Raw genomic sequence first — 19,218 nt, forward strand, 5'->3', positions numbered from 1 at the left:
CCAAGCCTAATCCCTGTCGTGGTTAAAAAAATTAGATTGATTGCACGGCAAGGCAAGGAAGTCAATCTTTGTGTCCACCTTAGGCATGCCTTTAAGTGCCCTGCCAGAGACACAGCCGCATTCCACATGCTCTTGAATCATTTGAATGTCGAACCTGCGCCCTTTCAAGCGCCGCACCAAGGTTGTCGCAATACCAATTCAGCTTTTGTGGTGACTTGTTGGTAACCTTGGAGTTCTTGGCTCAGCGATCAACGCCGCGGCTGCGCAATCACAAGATTGAGCCACGACCGCTCAAACAAACGCTGTTCAGCTAAAGACTATTCAACATTCTCAACATTGGTTTGATGTGTATGCAACGACAGGTAATTCTATTAGACAATCTAAACTAACAATCATCACTGGTGTTGGTATGGAGCAATGTCCTCAAAGATTCGCAAGACAAGAAAAGACAGAAAATTATAATAAATTTCATTTGCCAATGTGTGAAAACTTAAACAATCGGTTGTCTGGAGTAAAACTTGTGATTTCATTCGTCATTTTGTTAGAACTGGCTCACCAATTATAAGATGATTGTGAATCTCAATAGACTTTGATCGTACTGAGATATTCGGCTGTGGTATCCACTAATGGCCAAAGTTGTTCCATGTTTATTTTGGAGTTGCTCTTTATTTATTTTTTGCTTTACAAACACACACTAAATTTAAGATCAACGTTTGAATAAAACATGTAAACCAAGTTCCACTCTTTCTGCGCCAAATGCTGCATTGGTGACGTAGTCTTCTTTGACAGGCCACTACGAGGCGCATCGTGCTGATGGATTGCTGGATGAAATCACAAAAGAGTGGAATCGTCTTCGATCCGACGCCCATCAGCGCGAGATTAACTTAAACGAGGCGCTCGAGGCGCACAAGTACCTCTCCAACGCCAATGACGCCACCTTGTGGATGGTTGTGAGTCCATTCATTATGTAGAAGTCCTGTGCGGTTGCTTTTAGTCGGATTAGCAAGTTGTTATTTTGCTTTGCACAACGTTATCTCAACTTAGGAGCAAAATGGTTGGAACGCCTTTTAGCCGTAGATTCTAAATTTGTGGTCAGCAAACGTTTCGAAAACTACTGTTTTATCTTGTGCTATTGAATGAAAGCTATCTCTGGTGTCCCATTTTTAGGTAACTTTTCAGAAAAATATGCTTGGGTTGTATTCGTTTTTGACTCACTTTTTAACGCTGATTCAAGGAATGACGTTATTGTTTTCATTATGACGTCATTTTGAGGCGACACCTAACGATTTTTGCAATTTTGGCCATATCTCGAGAATAATAGGAGCGAGAGAGCTGGAACTTGTACCAAAATGACTGGAAGGGTCAGTTCCTGTCGGCTTTCAATACATTGTTAAGCGTTATATGCAATAAAAAACCAGTTATTTAGAAAAAATGTTTTTTATCCATTTCCGTCTAAAAAAAAAGCATTAAATCGAAACGTAATCTGATTTACGATTTGTGTGATGCAAAATATGAAAAAGTTTCTACTGTTTATGACGTAATAATATCATGTTTCTCAGCCGTCGAGTGTAGTAAGATTTCACAGCGATAGACACCATGTTTTGTCCATGAGGCTGGGCTCGTCAGTATCGCATCAGTAATTGCAACAGAGTTTCTTGCCGCTGCTTAATATACCATATCTGTATTTTAAAAAAGCTACCACAACCTAAGCCCAGCGATCTAAAAATCGGCCATGACCTTAAAGTTTCAAAGACAACAACAGCAACAGCCAACAGCTGAACCCTAAAAATATTGTTTTGAGCGTTGATGCCGAAGTACAGCCTTTTACATTGGATGCAATTAAACAAAACAGTTTTCCTAATCACATCAAACATTGCATAAACCCTTTTGAAGCAGGGAACTTATGTAGTTTGTTTTTTTCGAAGTAACTTTTTTTATGTTGCAGTTGGCACTTAACAGTGTATTGAAAGCAGATAGGAAATCGACCCTTTAGGTCAGTGTAGAAGTTCCACCGCTTTTTGTCAACATTTGGCCATTACCACGTTGATAGGTTGTATGTTGCTAGTTATATTATTAACTATTTTTGTTCCAGGAGAAGCGCTCGATCTTGTCCTCAAGCGATGTCGGCGTCGATGAAGATTCAGCCGAGTCCTTGCTACGCAAGCACGAGGCGCTGGCTCGTGACGTGGAATCGTTTGCAGAGACAGTGGAGGACCTGCACAAAGAAGCAGAGGCGGCGAAGGTAGACCGTCTTTTGGCTGTACTGATTCATTTTAGCATAGGGGCATTAGTTGTTCCTGTCAGATGATGGCGTCGGCAGGCTGACGTCACTACTCGATGTTGATTATCTTATGAAAACAAAATTTACATGTACCTGATGGATGGTGGTGCATTTTGCTTGGATGTACTATAAGCAAGCCAGCCACTGATGACGCTGATACATTTGCAGCTGCAGTGTCCCTGGGAGAAGGATGATGCATTGCGGCGTGTTGTTGCCATCCATGACTACCGCGAGAAAACACCGCGAGAATTGAGCGTTCGAAAAGGAGATGTCCTATCGCTCGTGTCCGCTTATAACAAGGTAGGTCTTATTTGTCCCATTCTGGAAGCTTTTGTCTTGACATCTTAATAAATCTATTTTGTGAATACTTCTCAAGTTCCTGCACTCTTGATGGCTGGTTCTTGTTTTGTTACTTTGTGCAGAATGCGAAGACGTTCTTGGTCATAGTCGTTTAAAAAAGTGGATAATTAATTATGCAATTGATAATTATTTTCAATGTCAGTGTTTGAAACATTGTTAATTCAGCAACTACGCAAAATATTTCTTTGTCAAATATTGCAGCTTAACGAACTGTTCTGAATTCTAAACACCTAAAGTGAGTTTAAACGTGTGCATTGGAATAAAAATACAACAAAATGAGCAAGCATGAAAAATTCCATGCGTTTTATAGCGTGTCTAGTGGCTACCGACAAAACGCGATGAGCGAGCGATGTAGAGTGTGGACTCGTATTTCTATTATTCCTGATGTTCAGGATTGGTGGAAAGTGGAAAGTAATGATCGTAAGGGATTTGTGCTGTCATCTTGCATCAAAATCATTGCCGAAGCTGACGGCAAGTCAGCCGACTCCAGTGATGACGATGAAGAAGTAGTGGATGGTAGCAAGCCTCAACTAACCCTCCTCAGCAAGCAAGTGGAGGTGGAAAATAGGTAAGCGATATGGTTGCCATGGATAGGGTGTGGTCAAAAAATTGAATTTCAAAACAAAATTACTTTTAAAATAGTGGCCTAGACCTAAAACACACGTCCTATCACATTTTTGGGCAGTTGCCCCCAACACTGTTCAGTGTTCATGCAACTTGACTGGGGTTTTTGTAAATTTGAAAATTTTGTTAAAAGTAGTTTTGAAAAACACACATTTTGCATATAAATTGATCTTTTGCAAGCAACTATTTTAGCAATATAGGAAAACTACTTAAACAATGCCTTACTAAAAGGTAATTTTTGAAAAAAATTGAAGCAATGAGTATGGAAAAGGAGCTTACAACTGTGGACCTGGTGTAATGTTACACTATCCACCACTAAACCCGTTGCAAGCAGAATCATTGAGTTGATATTTTTTGTTCGAATTCAGTAAGTAATGTCAATTTCCCCCAAAAAATGTGATGATAAAAGTTGCATTACAAAAGAATTTCCTGTTTGGTGTAAATTGACAGTGGCTTTGAAATATTTTGCTATTGCAATGATGCTACATTTGCCTTTGAAGAACATCATGGGAGTAAAATGACGAAGACAATACTTTAATGAATTAAAAAAGTTTTAAGAAAACAAAAATGTCTGCCAGTTGAAGTTCTGGTACTGGTTGATATTGATTTGGTACTCAGAAAAAAGGTGTAAGTTAGTCGCATCAACTCTAACGTTAACAACATGGATTCCAGACATAGATAACTCATATTCACCAATCACTATTGCTTTTAAGTACCGCATCGAAATCACAATATTCATCAGCCCTAAAAGATTTCATGCCTTTATCAGCCATAGTTGCTGAATCATCACAAATTTGGAATTTTTGTTTTCCTTTACATTTCAAGAGTTTGCGGCCCAAGTCTGTCGTGGACCGTGGTTCATGGCTTGAGAAACACCATTTCAAAGGAAAATGAACAAACGTTGATAACAGCAAACGGTATTGAGCTAAATTCACATGAAGCCATTATACTTCTTTGGAACGAGAAAGATGTGGTAAAATATGCCGTACACGACACTTACTTCTAAAATCTAAACTATGGAGATTGGAGAGGTTATTATAGCTTCTCGATCTCTTATTTTGTTGTTTTGTTGCTTTTCTAGAAAGTCCGTTGATTGCCTATGACATCACACCAAACTGAAATTTCTGCTTACGTTGTTTGCGATCACTGTAGGCAGGGCTGCGATTTTTTCTTTCTTGTCGAACGACCAAAAAGTTCTGCGTTTGTTTGTCGAATAGTGGTATGACGTCACAAGAGTCAGATTATAAGCGTTTGGCCGCGAATTACTGCGTGATAGAGAATTTTTCCTTTGGCATCTCTTTAACAGATCCCGCACTTCACTCGCTGTTTGCTGAACCTTAACCGCTTCTCGGTAAGAACGACCGAAGCTTTTGCCATCCGTGTTGTCGGAGGATTCTTTCGTTTTTTAGTCGTCGTCGTCGTCGTCTGAGCTTCTGGGGCCGAGGGTCTATCCTTTTACCACCCCAGATTCACGATGTTCCCGGACTACACTGGAAGGCTGCTAGAGAGCAGCCAGTCTTTAGTTTCATCATCCATGACGCGCAGACCTTCCACTCCGTTAGGTGGCTTGAAGATGGTACAGTCATTGATGATGTGGTCTGCGGTCTGTTCCTCGGCACCACATTCACAGGAGGAGGAAGAAGCCATTCCCCATTGGTGCATGGTTGAGCGGAAAAGGCCGACGCCCGTACGGAGACGGTTGAGGCGCACCCACGCCTGTCTCTGTAGTGTCAGGCCGATTGGGCGTGTGTCGGCGTCGGGGATGAATGAATGGAGTCTGGTGGTGCTTGACCTCCATTCAGAATTCCATTTATGGTCCGCCCAAGTAGCCGCAGAGATGTCTTGTTCATCAGCTTCGTTGATCAGAAGCCGAGCGGCTGGCACGAATGGGTGTCTTGATTTCAGTCGGCGGGGGTGCCCGTTTGGGAAGGCAGAGATCTTGTGGTGGAGAAGATGATTAGGCTCCAGTGCCCGTCGACCGAGGGACAGAGTGGCTTCTTCGCGACGAAGCTCAGCAGGTTGGATGCCAGCGAGAATGGGGAGATTGTCCAATGGTGTGGGACGCAGGCATCCGGTCACTGTGCGCAGGGCGCTGTTTATGGCAGTGTCGATGTTGTGGCGGTGAGCACTGCGGCACCAGACAGGTGCACAGTACTCTGCTGAAGAGTAGACAAGGGCTAAGGCTGCTATTCGCAAAGTGTCAGCCCTCGCCCCCCAGCTAGAGCCTGCCAGGCGCTTCAGTAATGCAGCGCGGGATGTCAGTTTCTTGCGCAGTGACACCAAATGGTGGCGGTATGTGAGCGATCTGTCTAGTGTCACCCCAAGGTACCTTGGCTCGGGGCAGAAGGACAGAGGTTTTCCGTTGTTGTGGACATGTAGCTCACGATCAGCTTCCCGATTGTGTAGGTGGAAAGCTGCCGCCACAGTTTTGGTTTAGCTGAGTTTCAGTCGCCAGTTCTGGAGATAAGCTGAGATGGTTTGCATGTCCTGGCTCAAGGTGTCTTCTAGATTTTCCCACGACTTTGTGGAGTGGAGAATTGCCAGATCGTCCGCATAAGCGTATTTTGCGGAGACCGTGGTTGGCAGGTCGTGGGTGTAGATGTTGAAAAGAAGTGGAGCCAGGACCGATCCCTGTGAGACGCCGTTTTTCAGGCGTCTCAGTCTGCTTCGCCGTGGGTTGCCGGTGGTGAGGGTGAAGCTTCGATTCCTGACAAGTTCCATAATCATATGGACCATATGTCGGTCAGGAAGCAGGCGAAGCAGCTTGTAAGTAAGGCCGCGATGCCATACGGTATCGTAGGCAGCTGTGAGATCTAGAAAGACAGCGCTGGCCTTCTTTTTTGCCTCAAAGCAGTCCTGGATGTCTTGGGTCAACAGTGTGACCTGATCTACAGTGGATTTTCCGCGCCGAAACCCAGCTTGCTCTTTTGGAAGGAGCGGGTCGATGATTGGGTTGACGCGGGCATAGATCAGTCTTTCGAGGATCTTGAAAGAAACACAGAGGAGGGATATCGGACGATAACTCCTTGGGTCCTCTGGTGGCTTGTGAGGCTTAGGGATCGCAACTACTAAAGCTCTTCTCCAGATTTTTGGGATTGTGAGGTGGTGCAGGCAGGAAGAGAGGAATCTATGTAACCAGGACTTTAGGGCATGGCCAGCATGGAGCACAAGCTCAGGGCAGATCTTATCGGGCCCTGGAGACTTGTGTGGTTTCACTAGGCGGAGGGCGGTGGCGAATTCCTCTGGAGTGAAGTCTCCAGAGATTGTTTCTTCTGGTGGTGTTTCCACTCGCCATAGGGCAGACACTTCCTTGGCAACAAGGCGGGATGCCTTGCTGTCCTTTGTCTTGTACACCCCGTTCTGCACTAGCTGGGAAGCGATGGCATTAGCAGAAACGGGGCACTGACGAGGGGAGTTTGCTGAGCGCCCAGTGAGGTTGTTGATGATGCTCCATGCTTTGCGGCTTGAGTGTGAGAAGTCGATGGTCTGGACAGCCTCGTTCCACCGCTCAAGCTTCTTTGTGTCCAGCCGCTCAAGTAGTCTGGTGGCGGCGGTGTTTGAAGCAGCACCACTTGTGGCGGCTAGGTATGAGCGGTAGAGAGCTTCACACTCAGAGTCCCAGCATGGTTTATAGCTGGTTCGATGGCCACGTGGTATTGTGGCCTTTGCCGCAGTTATTATGGCATTGCAGAAGTCCTGGTATGCCTCGTCTGCGTTGCATGTTTCAGTCGGTGGTAACTTTGCAGCAGACTCATTGGTCAGGAGGCTGTATTGATTCCAATCGGCTTTTTTGAAGTTCCATCGCTTCACCGGTGAACTCAGGACAGGAGCCACAAGTTTTGGGGCGGTGATGAGGGACGGCCGGTGTTGGGACCGCGGGAACTTCTCAAGCACACGTCTGTCTGGAAGAGAGCTGTCGACACTCGCGAAGGCCAAGTCAGGGTTTTTTAGTCATTATAGGATACTGACTAACTGAAGACTATCCTATCTGTAGTTGGGCAAAGCTATGCTGTTCTTACAACTTGCCTAAAATATTACCTTGCCTTGTCCACTCCCAGTGACTACCTACTATTCTTGTAGAAGCGAACTCTTATATATAGCGGCCTTTCTTTTCTGTGTTTCTGATTCTGAACATCTGGTCGGAAACTAGGCTATTTTCTTGATGTAAAAAAAACTTGCGTAATAAGTAGGCTTTATTGTGTTCTTTTATTGTGTGCTTCTGCAATTATTTTCTCCTGTGTCAATCACCTGCTTTAAGTTATATAACGCAAAGGAAATCTTAAATTTGTTATCATGCACTGGCTACATAAATCCATCATTGTTAAATCTTTCAAAGGATGGCATCTCGCCTGGTGCGAGACAAATTTCCTGCAGATGTCCAGACTTCCCAGCCAGCAAACTTGTTTATACATGTCATGCGTTGTGATTCAACGTCTGCAGACGTTGAATCAATGTAAAAACGACAGGTTTTGCTAGCTGGGTTGTGTGCTTTTGTGAATGTGCAAAATCACCCATTACGTAATCACAGAAACTCTTTTAGTGGAAGGAAGTCGAGTTGCAACCGTGTCTATCTGTCTACTATTCTTTATTCACATTGCAAAACATTTCTGCAATCTTGGAACAACAAGTGCATAAGTCAGACATAAATACAAACTTGCAAACACGTTGACAACTAAAAGTAGCCTACTTCGGTTATTTTATCTATAAAAGAAACCCGTTGTGTCGAATAGCACGAAACAGCACGAAACGTGTGTGGCGAAATGTTTGATGGCAGGCGTTAGACCTTCGATCAAAGCATTTTCCCGCAGTGTTCAAAATGTTCTGGAAGAGAAGTCCTTTCCATAAAAATAGCGGCTTTTTTCATCTGTATTTCTGAACATCTGGTCGGAAACTAGGCTGTCTCAAACGGCAAAATACAAACTGGCAGTGGCATAGACGTTGACAACTCAACGTAACCTAGGTTATTTCATCTATAAAAGAAACCCGTTGTATGTCGAATAGCACGAAACGTGTGTTGCGAAATGTTTGATGCCAGGCGTTGGAACTTCGATCAAAGCATTCTCCCGCAGTGTTCAAAATGACGGCGCTGACGCCTTGGGAGTTTCTCGTGTGAAGCGTCACTTTTAGACCTTGCTTTGAAGTACCTGGCGAAGGAAAGTTTACGTAAGTCAGCACTTTCATGATTGCATCACGTGATGCCCCCCTCCCCCCGATTGTTCCTCCACCTGACGACGTTTAGTCCTCTCTCCGTTTTTTTTCCTTTCAATTTTTCTTTTTTTTCCGTAAGGCACGGCGTTTGTCGAATAGTGATGGCGCGTGTCGAGTGACCTCGTCACCGAAAAAGGCAAAAATCGCAGCCCTGACTGTAGGTTATGAAAGTGCGGCGATAACTTTTTCGCATCAAATAAATGCAAAGGCTTTCAGCTAATTTACTCTCTTTTTACTCATGTGGACTTTAGGTTAAATCTAGGACTAAACTCTAGGCTAAATGTACTTTATATCTCTATAAAATGATAGTTTTGAGAATCTAAATTCCCCAAATGTGATCGCTGAATCTCAAATCACTGCACAACTGCTACTTTCACGTTAAAAAACGACAATTTTTTTCCTTTTACAAGGGTTGCCAGATGTTCTTCGGATTTTCAACACAAGTGGTTATATCCAATTCATTGTTTGTATGGTAAAAACTAGTGGTGGGATAAACTCCGGCCATTTCTTTTAACTACGGCTACAAGCCGGAGGTGTATGTTCAAGCTTAATCTACAAACTTCACGCTTACTTTGAAATAAGTGTGTTTCAGATGTCAGTATGTCACCATACATGAATGATGCAATCCTTATGTCACCCTTTAGGAATGAAGCAATCTGTATGCCACCATACAGGAATAACACTATCCGTATGCTGCCACCATACAGGAATGACACAATCCGTATCTTACCATACAGGAAGGACATCAAACCACAATGCCGTGATGCTCTTGCGTCATTCATGTATGGTGACATACGAATTGCATCATTTTGGTGTATGGCGTATAGTATTGGTCCGTTCAGACGTTGCAGTATATTTAATGTTTATGTATAGAACTTATTGTTCGGTTCAATATATTTAGTATTTCATTATCCAGTCATCATTCAGTTCAGTGAACCAAAGAATGGTCGTAGGAAATTCTCTAAGCAGGTTTACTGTTCATGATCATGAGAGAAATCAAGGGCTATAGTCGAAGGGGCGCCACTCCTCAATCGACGGCAATTATCATTTCGAAAGCACAAAAGGTTGACATCCAGTCAAATTTAAAGCTTGCACGTTGACATGGCCTGTGTCGCCATGCTTTGCTCTATCAGAATTTGGCCATTTACCATTCAGTTTGCTTTTATGCTTTAATAGATTTTGTCCTTCAAATAAAACTACTCCAAAAGGTAAACCCATCCTCGGTCGATCCTCCAGCCCTTCACGATGATTGCTTATGTGTTTTAATGAAAATTAGGAATCTATTGCTCTACATATCAGTTTACTCTGATAATATTTTATGGTGCGTAAAAAAGATTATGGGTATTACAACAACGATCACCTTGTTGAACATGTGTTGGTTCGATTAACAGTTACGCCGACCTGAAGCAGCAATGCGTGGCACGACACGCTGCGTTGGAACATTCGCGACGACGGCACGCGCTTGCTCGGGAGTGTGCACACCTCCAGAAGTGGATGGATGATAGGAAGAAGATGGCCAAAATGTATCACTTGGAGGAGGAGCAGGAAGGACTAGAGGAAGTTGAGAAACTGCAAAAGAAACTGGATGACTTTCAAAAGGTAACGCTCCGTGAAGCTGGTGATTTTGTATCGTCACAGCTTGAAAGTATCGGCTGTTGGAGTTGGACCATCCGGGTAAATGTTAACCGGATAACCGTTCAACCGGCACTATTTTTGCTAACTGTTATCCGAATATAATTTTGTCTGTTAACCAGAGAGCATAAAAGTAACGTTGTTAACACGCTTTTACACCTTTTTAGCAAGTTTGCTGTGTTTGTGATTGTTAGTTTTGTGACTCACCAAGAAACGCAAACGATTGAAATTACTATTTTTGTTATTGTATGACGTATTTTAAGATGAGGACTAGGGTGGTCCCCAAAATCGAATTTTTGAAATTGCTATGTCTTACCCTCTGAAAAGTCTCTAAATGACTTAAAACTAAACCTATAAAAAATTGAGACCCATTGGACTACGTTTAGGGGTGCCACAATGAACTGGAAAATAGAGCTGGGGGGTCGCGGGGAATTTTTGCTCAAATTTACATAACTCCAGAACCAGATGAGATAGAGAACTGTGCTAGGTGTCAAAAGATGCAAAGCAACCATATTCCTATTTGTGCTCAAGAGGAAAGTATGCTCTAACTGCTTTAATTTTTGAGAAAATGCAAATAAACTGAAAATAGGGTTAAAATCAAACTTTTTCGCCCTATGTTGCTTCAGTGAATTATCTATGCTTTACTGCAGGCAGCCTGTATGTGTCTGTCTGTTGCTGTAATTGTATTCATTTATTCAATTGCACCAATGCACATATTAAAGAAGTAGTTTCCTATATACGGGTTAATCTTCCAATCACAGTATGACACAAACATGTGGCTTCTATTCCTCAGCTTTCCATGACTTTATTTAGTATCAATACAAGACATAGCAGTGGCACTTGTTCACTATTTGGCTAAGAAAGTTGGTGTTTTTGTTATCAAACAGATATGTTAAGTTCAATGGGCAGTAGAAATTAGAAAGGGTGTTTCAGAAATGGAAATCATTGCTGAAACAGCCTTTCTAATTTCTACTGCCCATTGTTCACTGGAATGGAAAACTCCTTCCAGATATAACTGGTAACAAAAAAAAGTTAAACGGTTACCACTAATTGTCACTGGAATGACTACTAACAAATTGCTTGGAGTGCCAAAGTTGCAGTCTTCATCAGGAAGTGCGCAAGCTACTGGAACTGGACTAATGGTAGGCCTATGTGTTAAAGATTGAGGTGTTGTTGACAATGTAAGAGCAATGTGTTTTGACACGACATCCAGCAACACTGGTGTTTGGTCTGGTGCCTGTATTTGATTGCAAAAGAATTAAACAAGGACTTGCTCCATTTGGCTTGCTGTCACCATATTCTAGAACTTGTGTTGCAAAGAGCGTTCTCAACATTGGGCCATCATCTGGACAGGATATTCTTGTTTTCAGGTGATTTAAAGCAAAGTGGGATAGCCTAGTTTTGACAAAGATCGTTATGTCACCTTAGAAAATGATGACTTCTGCTGTGCTGATGAGATCATTAGTTTTTGCAAAGACCAGTTGGAAAAAACTCAATTAAGAGATGACCAACAGTTCCTTGAATTATCTATCATAATTATTAATCGAGCACCACCACATGGCATTCGGTTTTGTTATCCCGGCACCCTTCACCAGACAAGATGGATGGCCACTGCCACTGCTAGTATATATGCATTGAAGATTTGGCTGTTCAGAATGCAGTTTGATTTGACCAATAAGGAGCAATATGGTTTCAAAAAAATTGTCATTTTTGTGTTAAAAGTATACTTCTTTCTTGTATTGCAATGTGCAGACGCATTGCTTATACTTCTAATCTTGGTTTACTGCTTCTCTAACAACGTGCGACCCACGGAATGATCTGCAACCCCAGATAAAAAGACTAAAGGAATATCAGCAACATGATTCAGCGGTAGCCAAAGAAGCAATGAAAACATTCTCAATGCAGTGATGGTACATAAGTGAGGATGCAACCTAATTCGTACCCTGAACCATTCGTACCCTCATTTGGTACCCTGAAAAAATCTAGAAAATAATTTAAAAAAGCCAAAATAGCACACGGATCGGAGTTTCCGCTCAACCCTAACTTTATGTGAAGAACTCATTGGCCTTGTATTTTTTGATGATGGTGTTTCAAGTATTGAAAAAGAAGCTATAGTTTTTGCCTTGACCCATAAAAGTATGAGTAGTCCACCATTGAAGCGTATTTCTTCATTGCCAGATGATGTCTGTTCAAAAGATTTATCAGACTTTGTCACATCCAACACCATGCGATTGTTTCAGATTCTGGATTTGCCATCTGACTTTCTAAAGCTGGAAGTTGTAGCATGGGATTTGGATGAAAGTAATAAGAGAACAAAAAGCGTTGTTAGTTAGTCTTCATGTGATCACCGATTTTGCTGAAAGAGGTGTTGCATTGATGCAAAATTTTAACAATTTGCTGACAAAAGATGAAAATCAAATACAGTATATTCTGCGTCATCTTCGAAATTGCAATAATAAGAATATTGAGAACCACTTAAAGTCCACAGACTGAATCATATTTGATATACTAGACCTGTAAATGTGTCCACTCTAGGTGGGTGCGCTTATAAACAACTTATAAACATATTTAGCATATCATTACAGTATATTTTATAGCCCATTACAGACTGGAGTAGTTGCTACTGCCGGATTTAGCAAGATTGTTGCCTATTTTTCTTCATTTGTGTCTGCACTCTGCAGTGCATTGTATATTGCTGAGGTGTTGTTTTTAAGACATTTATTTAGGCGGTTTACTTATTTTGACAAAATTTTCGTATTTTTGTCATTTTTCACTGGTCATGTGGCACCTCTAAACCTTTATCAAAATACTTCAAACTTTTAGTGAACTGTTTTTTAGTGAAATGGAACCAAATGAGAGGGTAAGAACCAAACTTTTCAAACTTTAAAATTTTACCATACATTTGAGGACCACCCTAATGAGGACTGTAAAGCGATTCAGTCAAAACGTTTTGACTTGTGATGTACAGTAAAGTACACTGTGAATTGATTCGTTTAGAGATATTGAAGCGAAATTCAAATATTTTAGAAGTGAAAACCGTGTTTCTTAGGGCTACTTTCTATGATCAAGAAATGGCAATAGGAAAAAATGTTAAGACACAAATTCTTGTAAAGTTAGATCCACACGAACAAAACTATCCTCTCCTGTTAACACGATTCAGCAATCGATGCGTTGTGCTTCATAAGAAATGCTTTGCAAATACTAAATGGAATGTTTACAGTGCGTGACTTTTTCATTTAGAATGTAAGGGCCACTCAGAATAAATTGTGTGACTGTTACATGATTTTGTAAGCTACTATTTGTGTAAATTTCGGAAGAGCACTAGTCTGACGATTACTGTATTACTGTAAACTAAAATATAAATATCCGGGTACATCCGTTATCCGGATAGTATAATTGATTGATATCCTAACTAACCCTATTGGTTGCTCATTGCTTACAAATTAACTTGTTGTCATCTGTTGAATCATCACAGGTGAGAGTCATTTTAGAGTATAACAAGTAGGGGGAATTAATTTTAATTTCAACTTTAACCCTGATATTAGGATACAACAGGACATTCTAAGGGTCGAATGCACCAACAGTGATTAAACTGTATTTAACTTAATCTTGAATTAAACTACAATTAAGTGAGACTTTCGTATGCACCAACACCAAGGGCTATTTAAACCATGATTAAACTGTGATTAACTAGGCAAGTTAAGTAACAGAGTTAATACAGCTCCAGAGTAGGTTTAAAGCTTGATTAACTTTCCAGCAAAGGTTTCTAGTACTGGTATCAGACTGGTATTGTATTAGTTCTTGGTAATTGCAACATCAGGCTGCATTGAGCACTTTAGCATTGAGCAGTTTTTGTAGTATTGATAGTTTTCATTGTTATATATCCATTTATATTTTGGCATTTCATGACATATAGAACTATTTTTATGTTAGGAGTTGTTGTTCAACATACATACTTGATACTCATACTACATTGTCCATTCCTAACCCTTTTGCTTGTCATCAATGTTTACCTAATCACAGTGACCATGCACACCTATCACTTTGTATTTTCATTACATGTATGGAATTCATGAATACCAGTGTGTACAATTAGATACAAAATAGTAATAACAACATGGTTGATGCAGTGAATGTAGTGGATTGTGCTGAACTTGATGCTGAAGACCTCACAAAGCGAAGTTTGGAAGCAAAGGTTTCGGTGCTTGCGAGTTCCTCTCTGAACTAAACTGGACAACACCCTTCCCATTATAGTCGCAACTGCTTATTTGCATAATTTTGCTGTTTGCCGTGGTGAATTTGTGGATTTTGAAGAATCTTGATCTCACGCCAACTCCAGCATAAGGAGCCAACAGCAACCCATGCCCACAGTTGGTAGAAACGCAATGAGACGGTAAATTATCAGTCAATACTTCTAAAGTAATCTGGTCTTGGAACTCATACACCAATCTTGTCACCAAGAGGACATGGGTTGTCAATATTTTTAAACTAAAGTAATATTTTTAACGTAATCGATTGATTTTCACCCAGTGCTGTAAACGAGTCGGTTGCTGTTTTCTTTCATTGTACACCTGATGAGGGATCTGTGAGTAAATACTCAGCCAGCAAATAATTTTTTTACATTGATTCAACATTTACAGATGTTGAATCAATGTAAATAGTGGTTGATTTGCTGACAGGGTAGTATCCTGAGGTACGGTACTAGTTTTTTCTGTCTGTTTTAATGAAGTTATGAAACCATGGCTACAGCTACCTGGTGTGTTTATTTCTACATTGTTCTGTATGAATAACAATTACGAACAGCGAAAAGTTACAACCATTTAATTGTACATATACACAATGTTATCACTAGGGCGATTTTTTGTAACCAAAATGACTTCAATTTTGCAAAAAAGTCACCAAAAAGTAACTTTATTCAACGAAAACATGAAAGCGAAAGAAATGGCAGCAATTCCACATAAAAAAGCATCTAAATTAGTTTCAATTTGTACTCAAATCAGAATTACACAATGTAATGTTTTACATTCTCTGGGAAGAAGTTTCTGTCAATCGAACACTTTATACAACTTAGCTGTTGCAGGGAAAACAATTGGTTAAATATAGTTAACACAATTTGTTTGATCGCAAAAATTTATTAATGAGTTTTCGGTAATACACGTGATACGAACAAGCATGGGCTTGTGCATACCTAAAATCTATACCATAGTAGAAGATATATTAAAAGTCTTGGCATTACATAAAATGTAAATTCATCTCTCCAGTAACAATAAAAGATATACAAATAGGGGAATTAGGCAAAAAAGTATGCAAAGTAAAGTGACCTAACAAATGAAAAGTAATCTAAAAACACAAAAAGTGACTTTTGGTAACTTTATAGCATCTTAAACATTGACTCCTCACAACCATGAAATTTTGGTTATACATTTCTTTTGTTAATTGGTACAACTATAAAAAAGTAACTTCCTCAGAGAATTTTGAAAAAATTACATAAAATTTAGTTCATTCTGAGTATTTTGAGCACAAAATGGTCAAAAACAAGATAAACCTCTTTCAAAATGCGATGGTTTCTATCAGGGCCATTGAGAGAACATTTCGGGCCCGGTACCAAGCAAAAATCCGGGCCCCTAAACTTTTGAAAAGCAAAGCGACCTTGCACAACCTTCGCTGACACTTGAAATGCCCTTTCACAACTTCTTAAAAAGCATGAGAAATGGTTTCTTGATATTAGACTGTCATAACACCTCTCCTACCCCCGGTTAGAAAACACTGTTCTAAGTGGAATTGTCTCAAAGATTCACTTTCAAATTTCTGATGAACAACCTTGTAGCCTAACTGCATCTGCTAAATTCAGCTGATTTCAGGCTGCTTCTGCAATGTAGTGAAAGTTACGGCACACCAACTTCAGTAGTTAAAACCAGGGAGCACTTTAAAAAGGTGTTTCATTGGCACCTGACAAAAGGGCTGCTTAGTGCCTGGCTCACATATTACACCAGATATCATTTCGAGCAAATTTGTGAATACCGGTCCAGCTTACGTTTCTACCAAATAATTTATCAGCAAATGTAACGCTTTTTGCCATTGCTATGAACAAACAATGTATTTGGCCTACCCTTTTCCACCACTGTACTGAACCCCATAACAAATCAAAGAAATACTCATTGCTAGAGTTATGACTCAGCAAAAACCATCAACAGTCTGATTGAATCAATGGTTAACTAATCACGCACAAAATTTTGTTGGTGCACACCAACAACGAATTAACTTTAATCACTGTTTAGTTAATCAATGATTAACTTTAATCATTGTTTAAGTTAATCACTGTTGGTGCATTCGACCCTAAAACCTCTATAAAAAAAAAATTGATATTTCCGTCCAAACCCGCCCTACCCTGAAAATTACTTTTTGCATAAAATTTCCTTGTAATGCATTGACGTCACCTTTTGTTTATAGCGTTTAAAATTCAGCTATTACTTTATACTGTACCAAAAAAAGTTAATAATGTTGCAAGACAGCCGCAAATAGTTTTTCTGGCCTTGGATTCATCGTAAAACACGGGAAAGTGGTTATTTCGATTTGTGCGCATGAGTAAGCACATGCGTAAGCAGTAACATATATCTGGATCGTTGGGACAGCATTCTACATGTTAAAAGTATATTTTATTAACCTATATCATATATTAGCCCAGAAATGGGTTTTAAGGTGGAATTCAGTAACCTGACAAGGCGGCTTGCGATTCTGAAAGTAGACCTATACTTTAGCAAGAAAAAATTTAACACCTGCGGAGGTGGTTTAAGCCTCTGTTGAAGGAAAAAGTGTTAGGCTGATACTGGAGGTATTAAAAGTAGGAGGTTTGTTACGGCATAAATATACCGTCTGGGGCAGAAGTACGAAAATTTTTCGATAGCTTTTAATGTTGAAGCAGGTGTGACTGTTACTGTATCTAGTTTCAGTCTGATAGTAGCGTACAGAAAGATTCCAATAGAATGCTTAGACTTTAGGAAACTTTAGGGTAACATTGCTGACTGTTGTTGCAGCTGGCTTTATTGTCGAATAACTAGACTTCTTTTAGACACTGATAATAAAGTAGCTTACTGGACACTGGTGTTACTGCTGGTAGTGTAAATTTTGATATAGCCTATCTTGTGTTGTACGAAATCTTCTAGACTTCCACAAAATGCTTAGACTTCAGGAAGTTTGAGGTTAGTATTGCTGACTGTTGTTGAATAACCATGACACTGACAAGGGCTTAAGTAAGATATAAACTAACTGCGATAAATTCAGTTAGTAACAGATTGTTTGGACTTCGGGAAGTTTAAGGTTAATATTGCTGACTGTTGTTGTAGCTGACTTTAGCATATTATCGAATATCCAAATTTCTTTCAACCCCGACAAGGACTTTATAGTAAAGGCTAAACTATTACGTTAAATTCAGTTGGCCATTTAGAAAGTTTGGACTTCAGGATGTTTCAGTGTAATATTGCTGACTGTTTTGTAGCTGGCTTTAACGTATTGTCGAATAACCAGACTTTTTTCAGACGCCATATAGTATATAACTATTGCTATATACACTATACAGTACTATTGCCAAGATCTAAATTGTTTTTAATTCAGTTGGCAAGTTAATTAGCGAGCTTACTGCTGTTGTGCTTTATTAATTCTGTGTTACATGTATTTAGATAAACTTAGTTTATAGAGTTTCCTGTTAATTTTTGAAATAAATTGTATTATCATTTCTCATTTTAACAAAAATGCCAAGAGGATTTAATCACAACGATCCTGAACGCCAACTGCTTATTGACCTCATCAAAGACTTTCCAGTGGTGAAAAATAAAAAAAAAACTGATGGAAGTACCTTTCGACAGAAACAGTTGATTCTTCTTTCGTATGAGAGGTTGTTTTTGGACTACATTTCATTGGGGTCAAATGTCTGGGCATTCTTCGAGCAACCACTTGATTGTAGAGTCCTCCAGCGTTGACAGGCCAACTGCCCTTGGAGGAGTAAACGTCGGGCAGTGGTATAGGATGTGATCTGCTGTCTGTTCCTCTGCACCACAGTTGCATGCCGCAGATGTTGATAGGCCCATTTGTGCATCAAGTAAGCGAAGCGCCCAACACCCGTGCGGAGGCGATTCAACCGTACCCAGGCAGGTCGGCTAAGCTCCTTTCCTAGTGGCATGGGTCCAGCGTCGGGAACAAAGGTGTGGAGTCTGGAGGTGTTGTCTGTCCACTCCTCTTGCCAGGTATTGCCGATCCAGGATGAGGCACTTGTGTTGTGCTCCAGCAAAGCTTGTGCTTGAGCGACAAAGGGGTTTCTCGATTTGAGGCGTTTCTCTATTTCCGATCTGGTGATGTAGCTGTGGAGCGTGTGGTGTGGCTCCAGTGACCGGCGAGCCAGGGAGAGTGTGGCAGCTTTGCGGCGAAGCTCAGCAGGGGCGATGCCTGAACGAACTGGTAAAAATTCAGTAGGTGTAGGTTTCAGGCATCCCGATACAATATGCAAGGCGTCGTTGATGGGTTTGTCGAGCAAGTGAGTATGAGCACTACGACACCATACAGGGGCGCAGTACTCCGCGGTGGAATGGACAAGAGCCAGGGTAGTGGTGCGCACAGTTGTTGCTGTCGCACCCCAGCTCGTACCTGCCAGTCGACGAATAAGGGCAACGCGTGATGTTACTTTCTTGCGAAGTGATTCCAAGTGGTGTCGGTGCGTGAGAGTCCTGTCCAAACTAACACCAAGATAGACTGGAGTGGGGTTAAAGGGCAGAATGTTTCCATCGATGTTGATGGTCAGCTCACGCTTTGCTTCCTTATTGTTTAGATGGAAAGCAGTCGACACCGTTTTAGATTTACTGAGCTTGAGTCTCCACTTGTGGAGGTAGTCGGACATCTTAGCCATATCTTGAGTTAGGGTCCTTTTCAGTGGAGACCATTCCGAAGCGTTATGCACCATAGCCAGATCGTCAGCATAGGCATACAGCTTAGATGTTGTTGGTGGAAGGTCATGGATGTAAACATTAAAAAGGAGTGGAGCCAGGACAGATCCCTGGGGAACACCGTTCTTGAGGCGTCTTGGCCTGCTTTTTCGTCCGCGTCCGGTGGTGAGGGTGAAACTG

At 40.9% G+C, this 19,218-nt stretch overlaps 1 protein-coding gene across 4 annotated transcripts in view; it reads left to right on the top strand.

Moving 5' to 3' along the window:
• The window catches only part of LOC145767323 (spectrin alpha chain, non-erythrocytic 1-like), a 203,849-nt gene that overhangs the window by 87,026 nt on the left and 97,605 nt on the right, over nucleotides 1-19,218 (top strand). For all 4 annotated transcript variants that reach the window (XM_082579123.1, XM_082579120.1, XM_082579121.1 and 1 more), the window contains 5 exons: nucleotides 790-950; nucleotides 2,093-2,242; nucleotides 2,450-2,581; nucleotides 3,034-3,209; nucleotides 9,865-10,072. In XM_082579123.1, coding sequence (XP_082435249.1) covers nucleotides 790-950; nucleotides 2,093-2,242; nucleotides 2,450-2,581; nucleotides 3,034-3,209; nucleotides 9,865-10,072 — 827 coding nt within the window. The remainder of the gene's footprint in view (nucleotides 1-789; nucleotides 951-2,092; nucleotides 2,243-2,449; nucleotides 2,582-3,033; nucleotides 3,210-9,864; nucleotides 10,073-19,218) is intronic.

Source organism: Aplidium turbinatum, chromosome 3 (genome assembly GCF_918807975.1).
Source record: "Aplidium turbinatum chromosome 3, kaAplTurb1.1, whole genome shotgun sequence".
Taxonomy (NCBI): domain Eukaryota; kingdom Metazoa; phylum Chordata; class Ascidiacea; order Aplousobranchia; family Polyclinidae; genus Aplidium; species Aplidium turbinatum.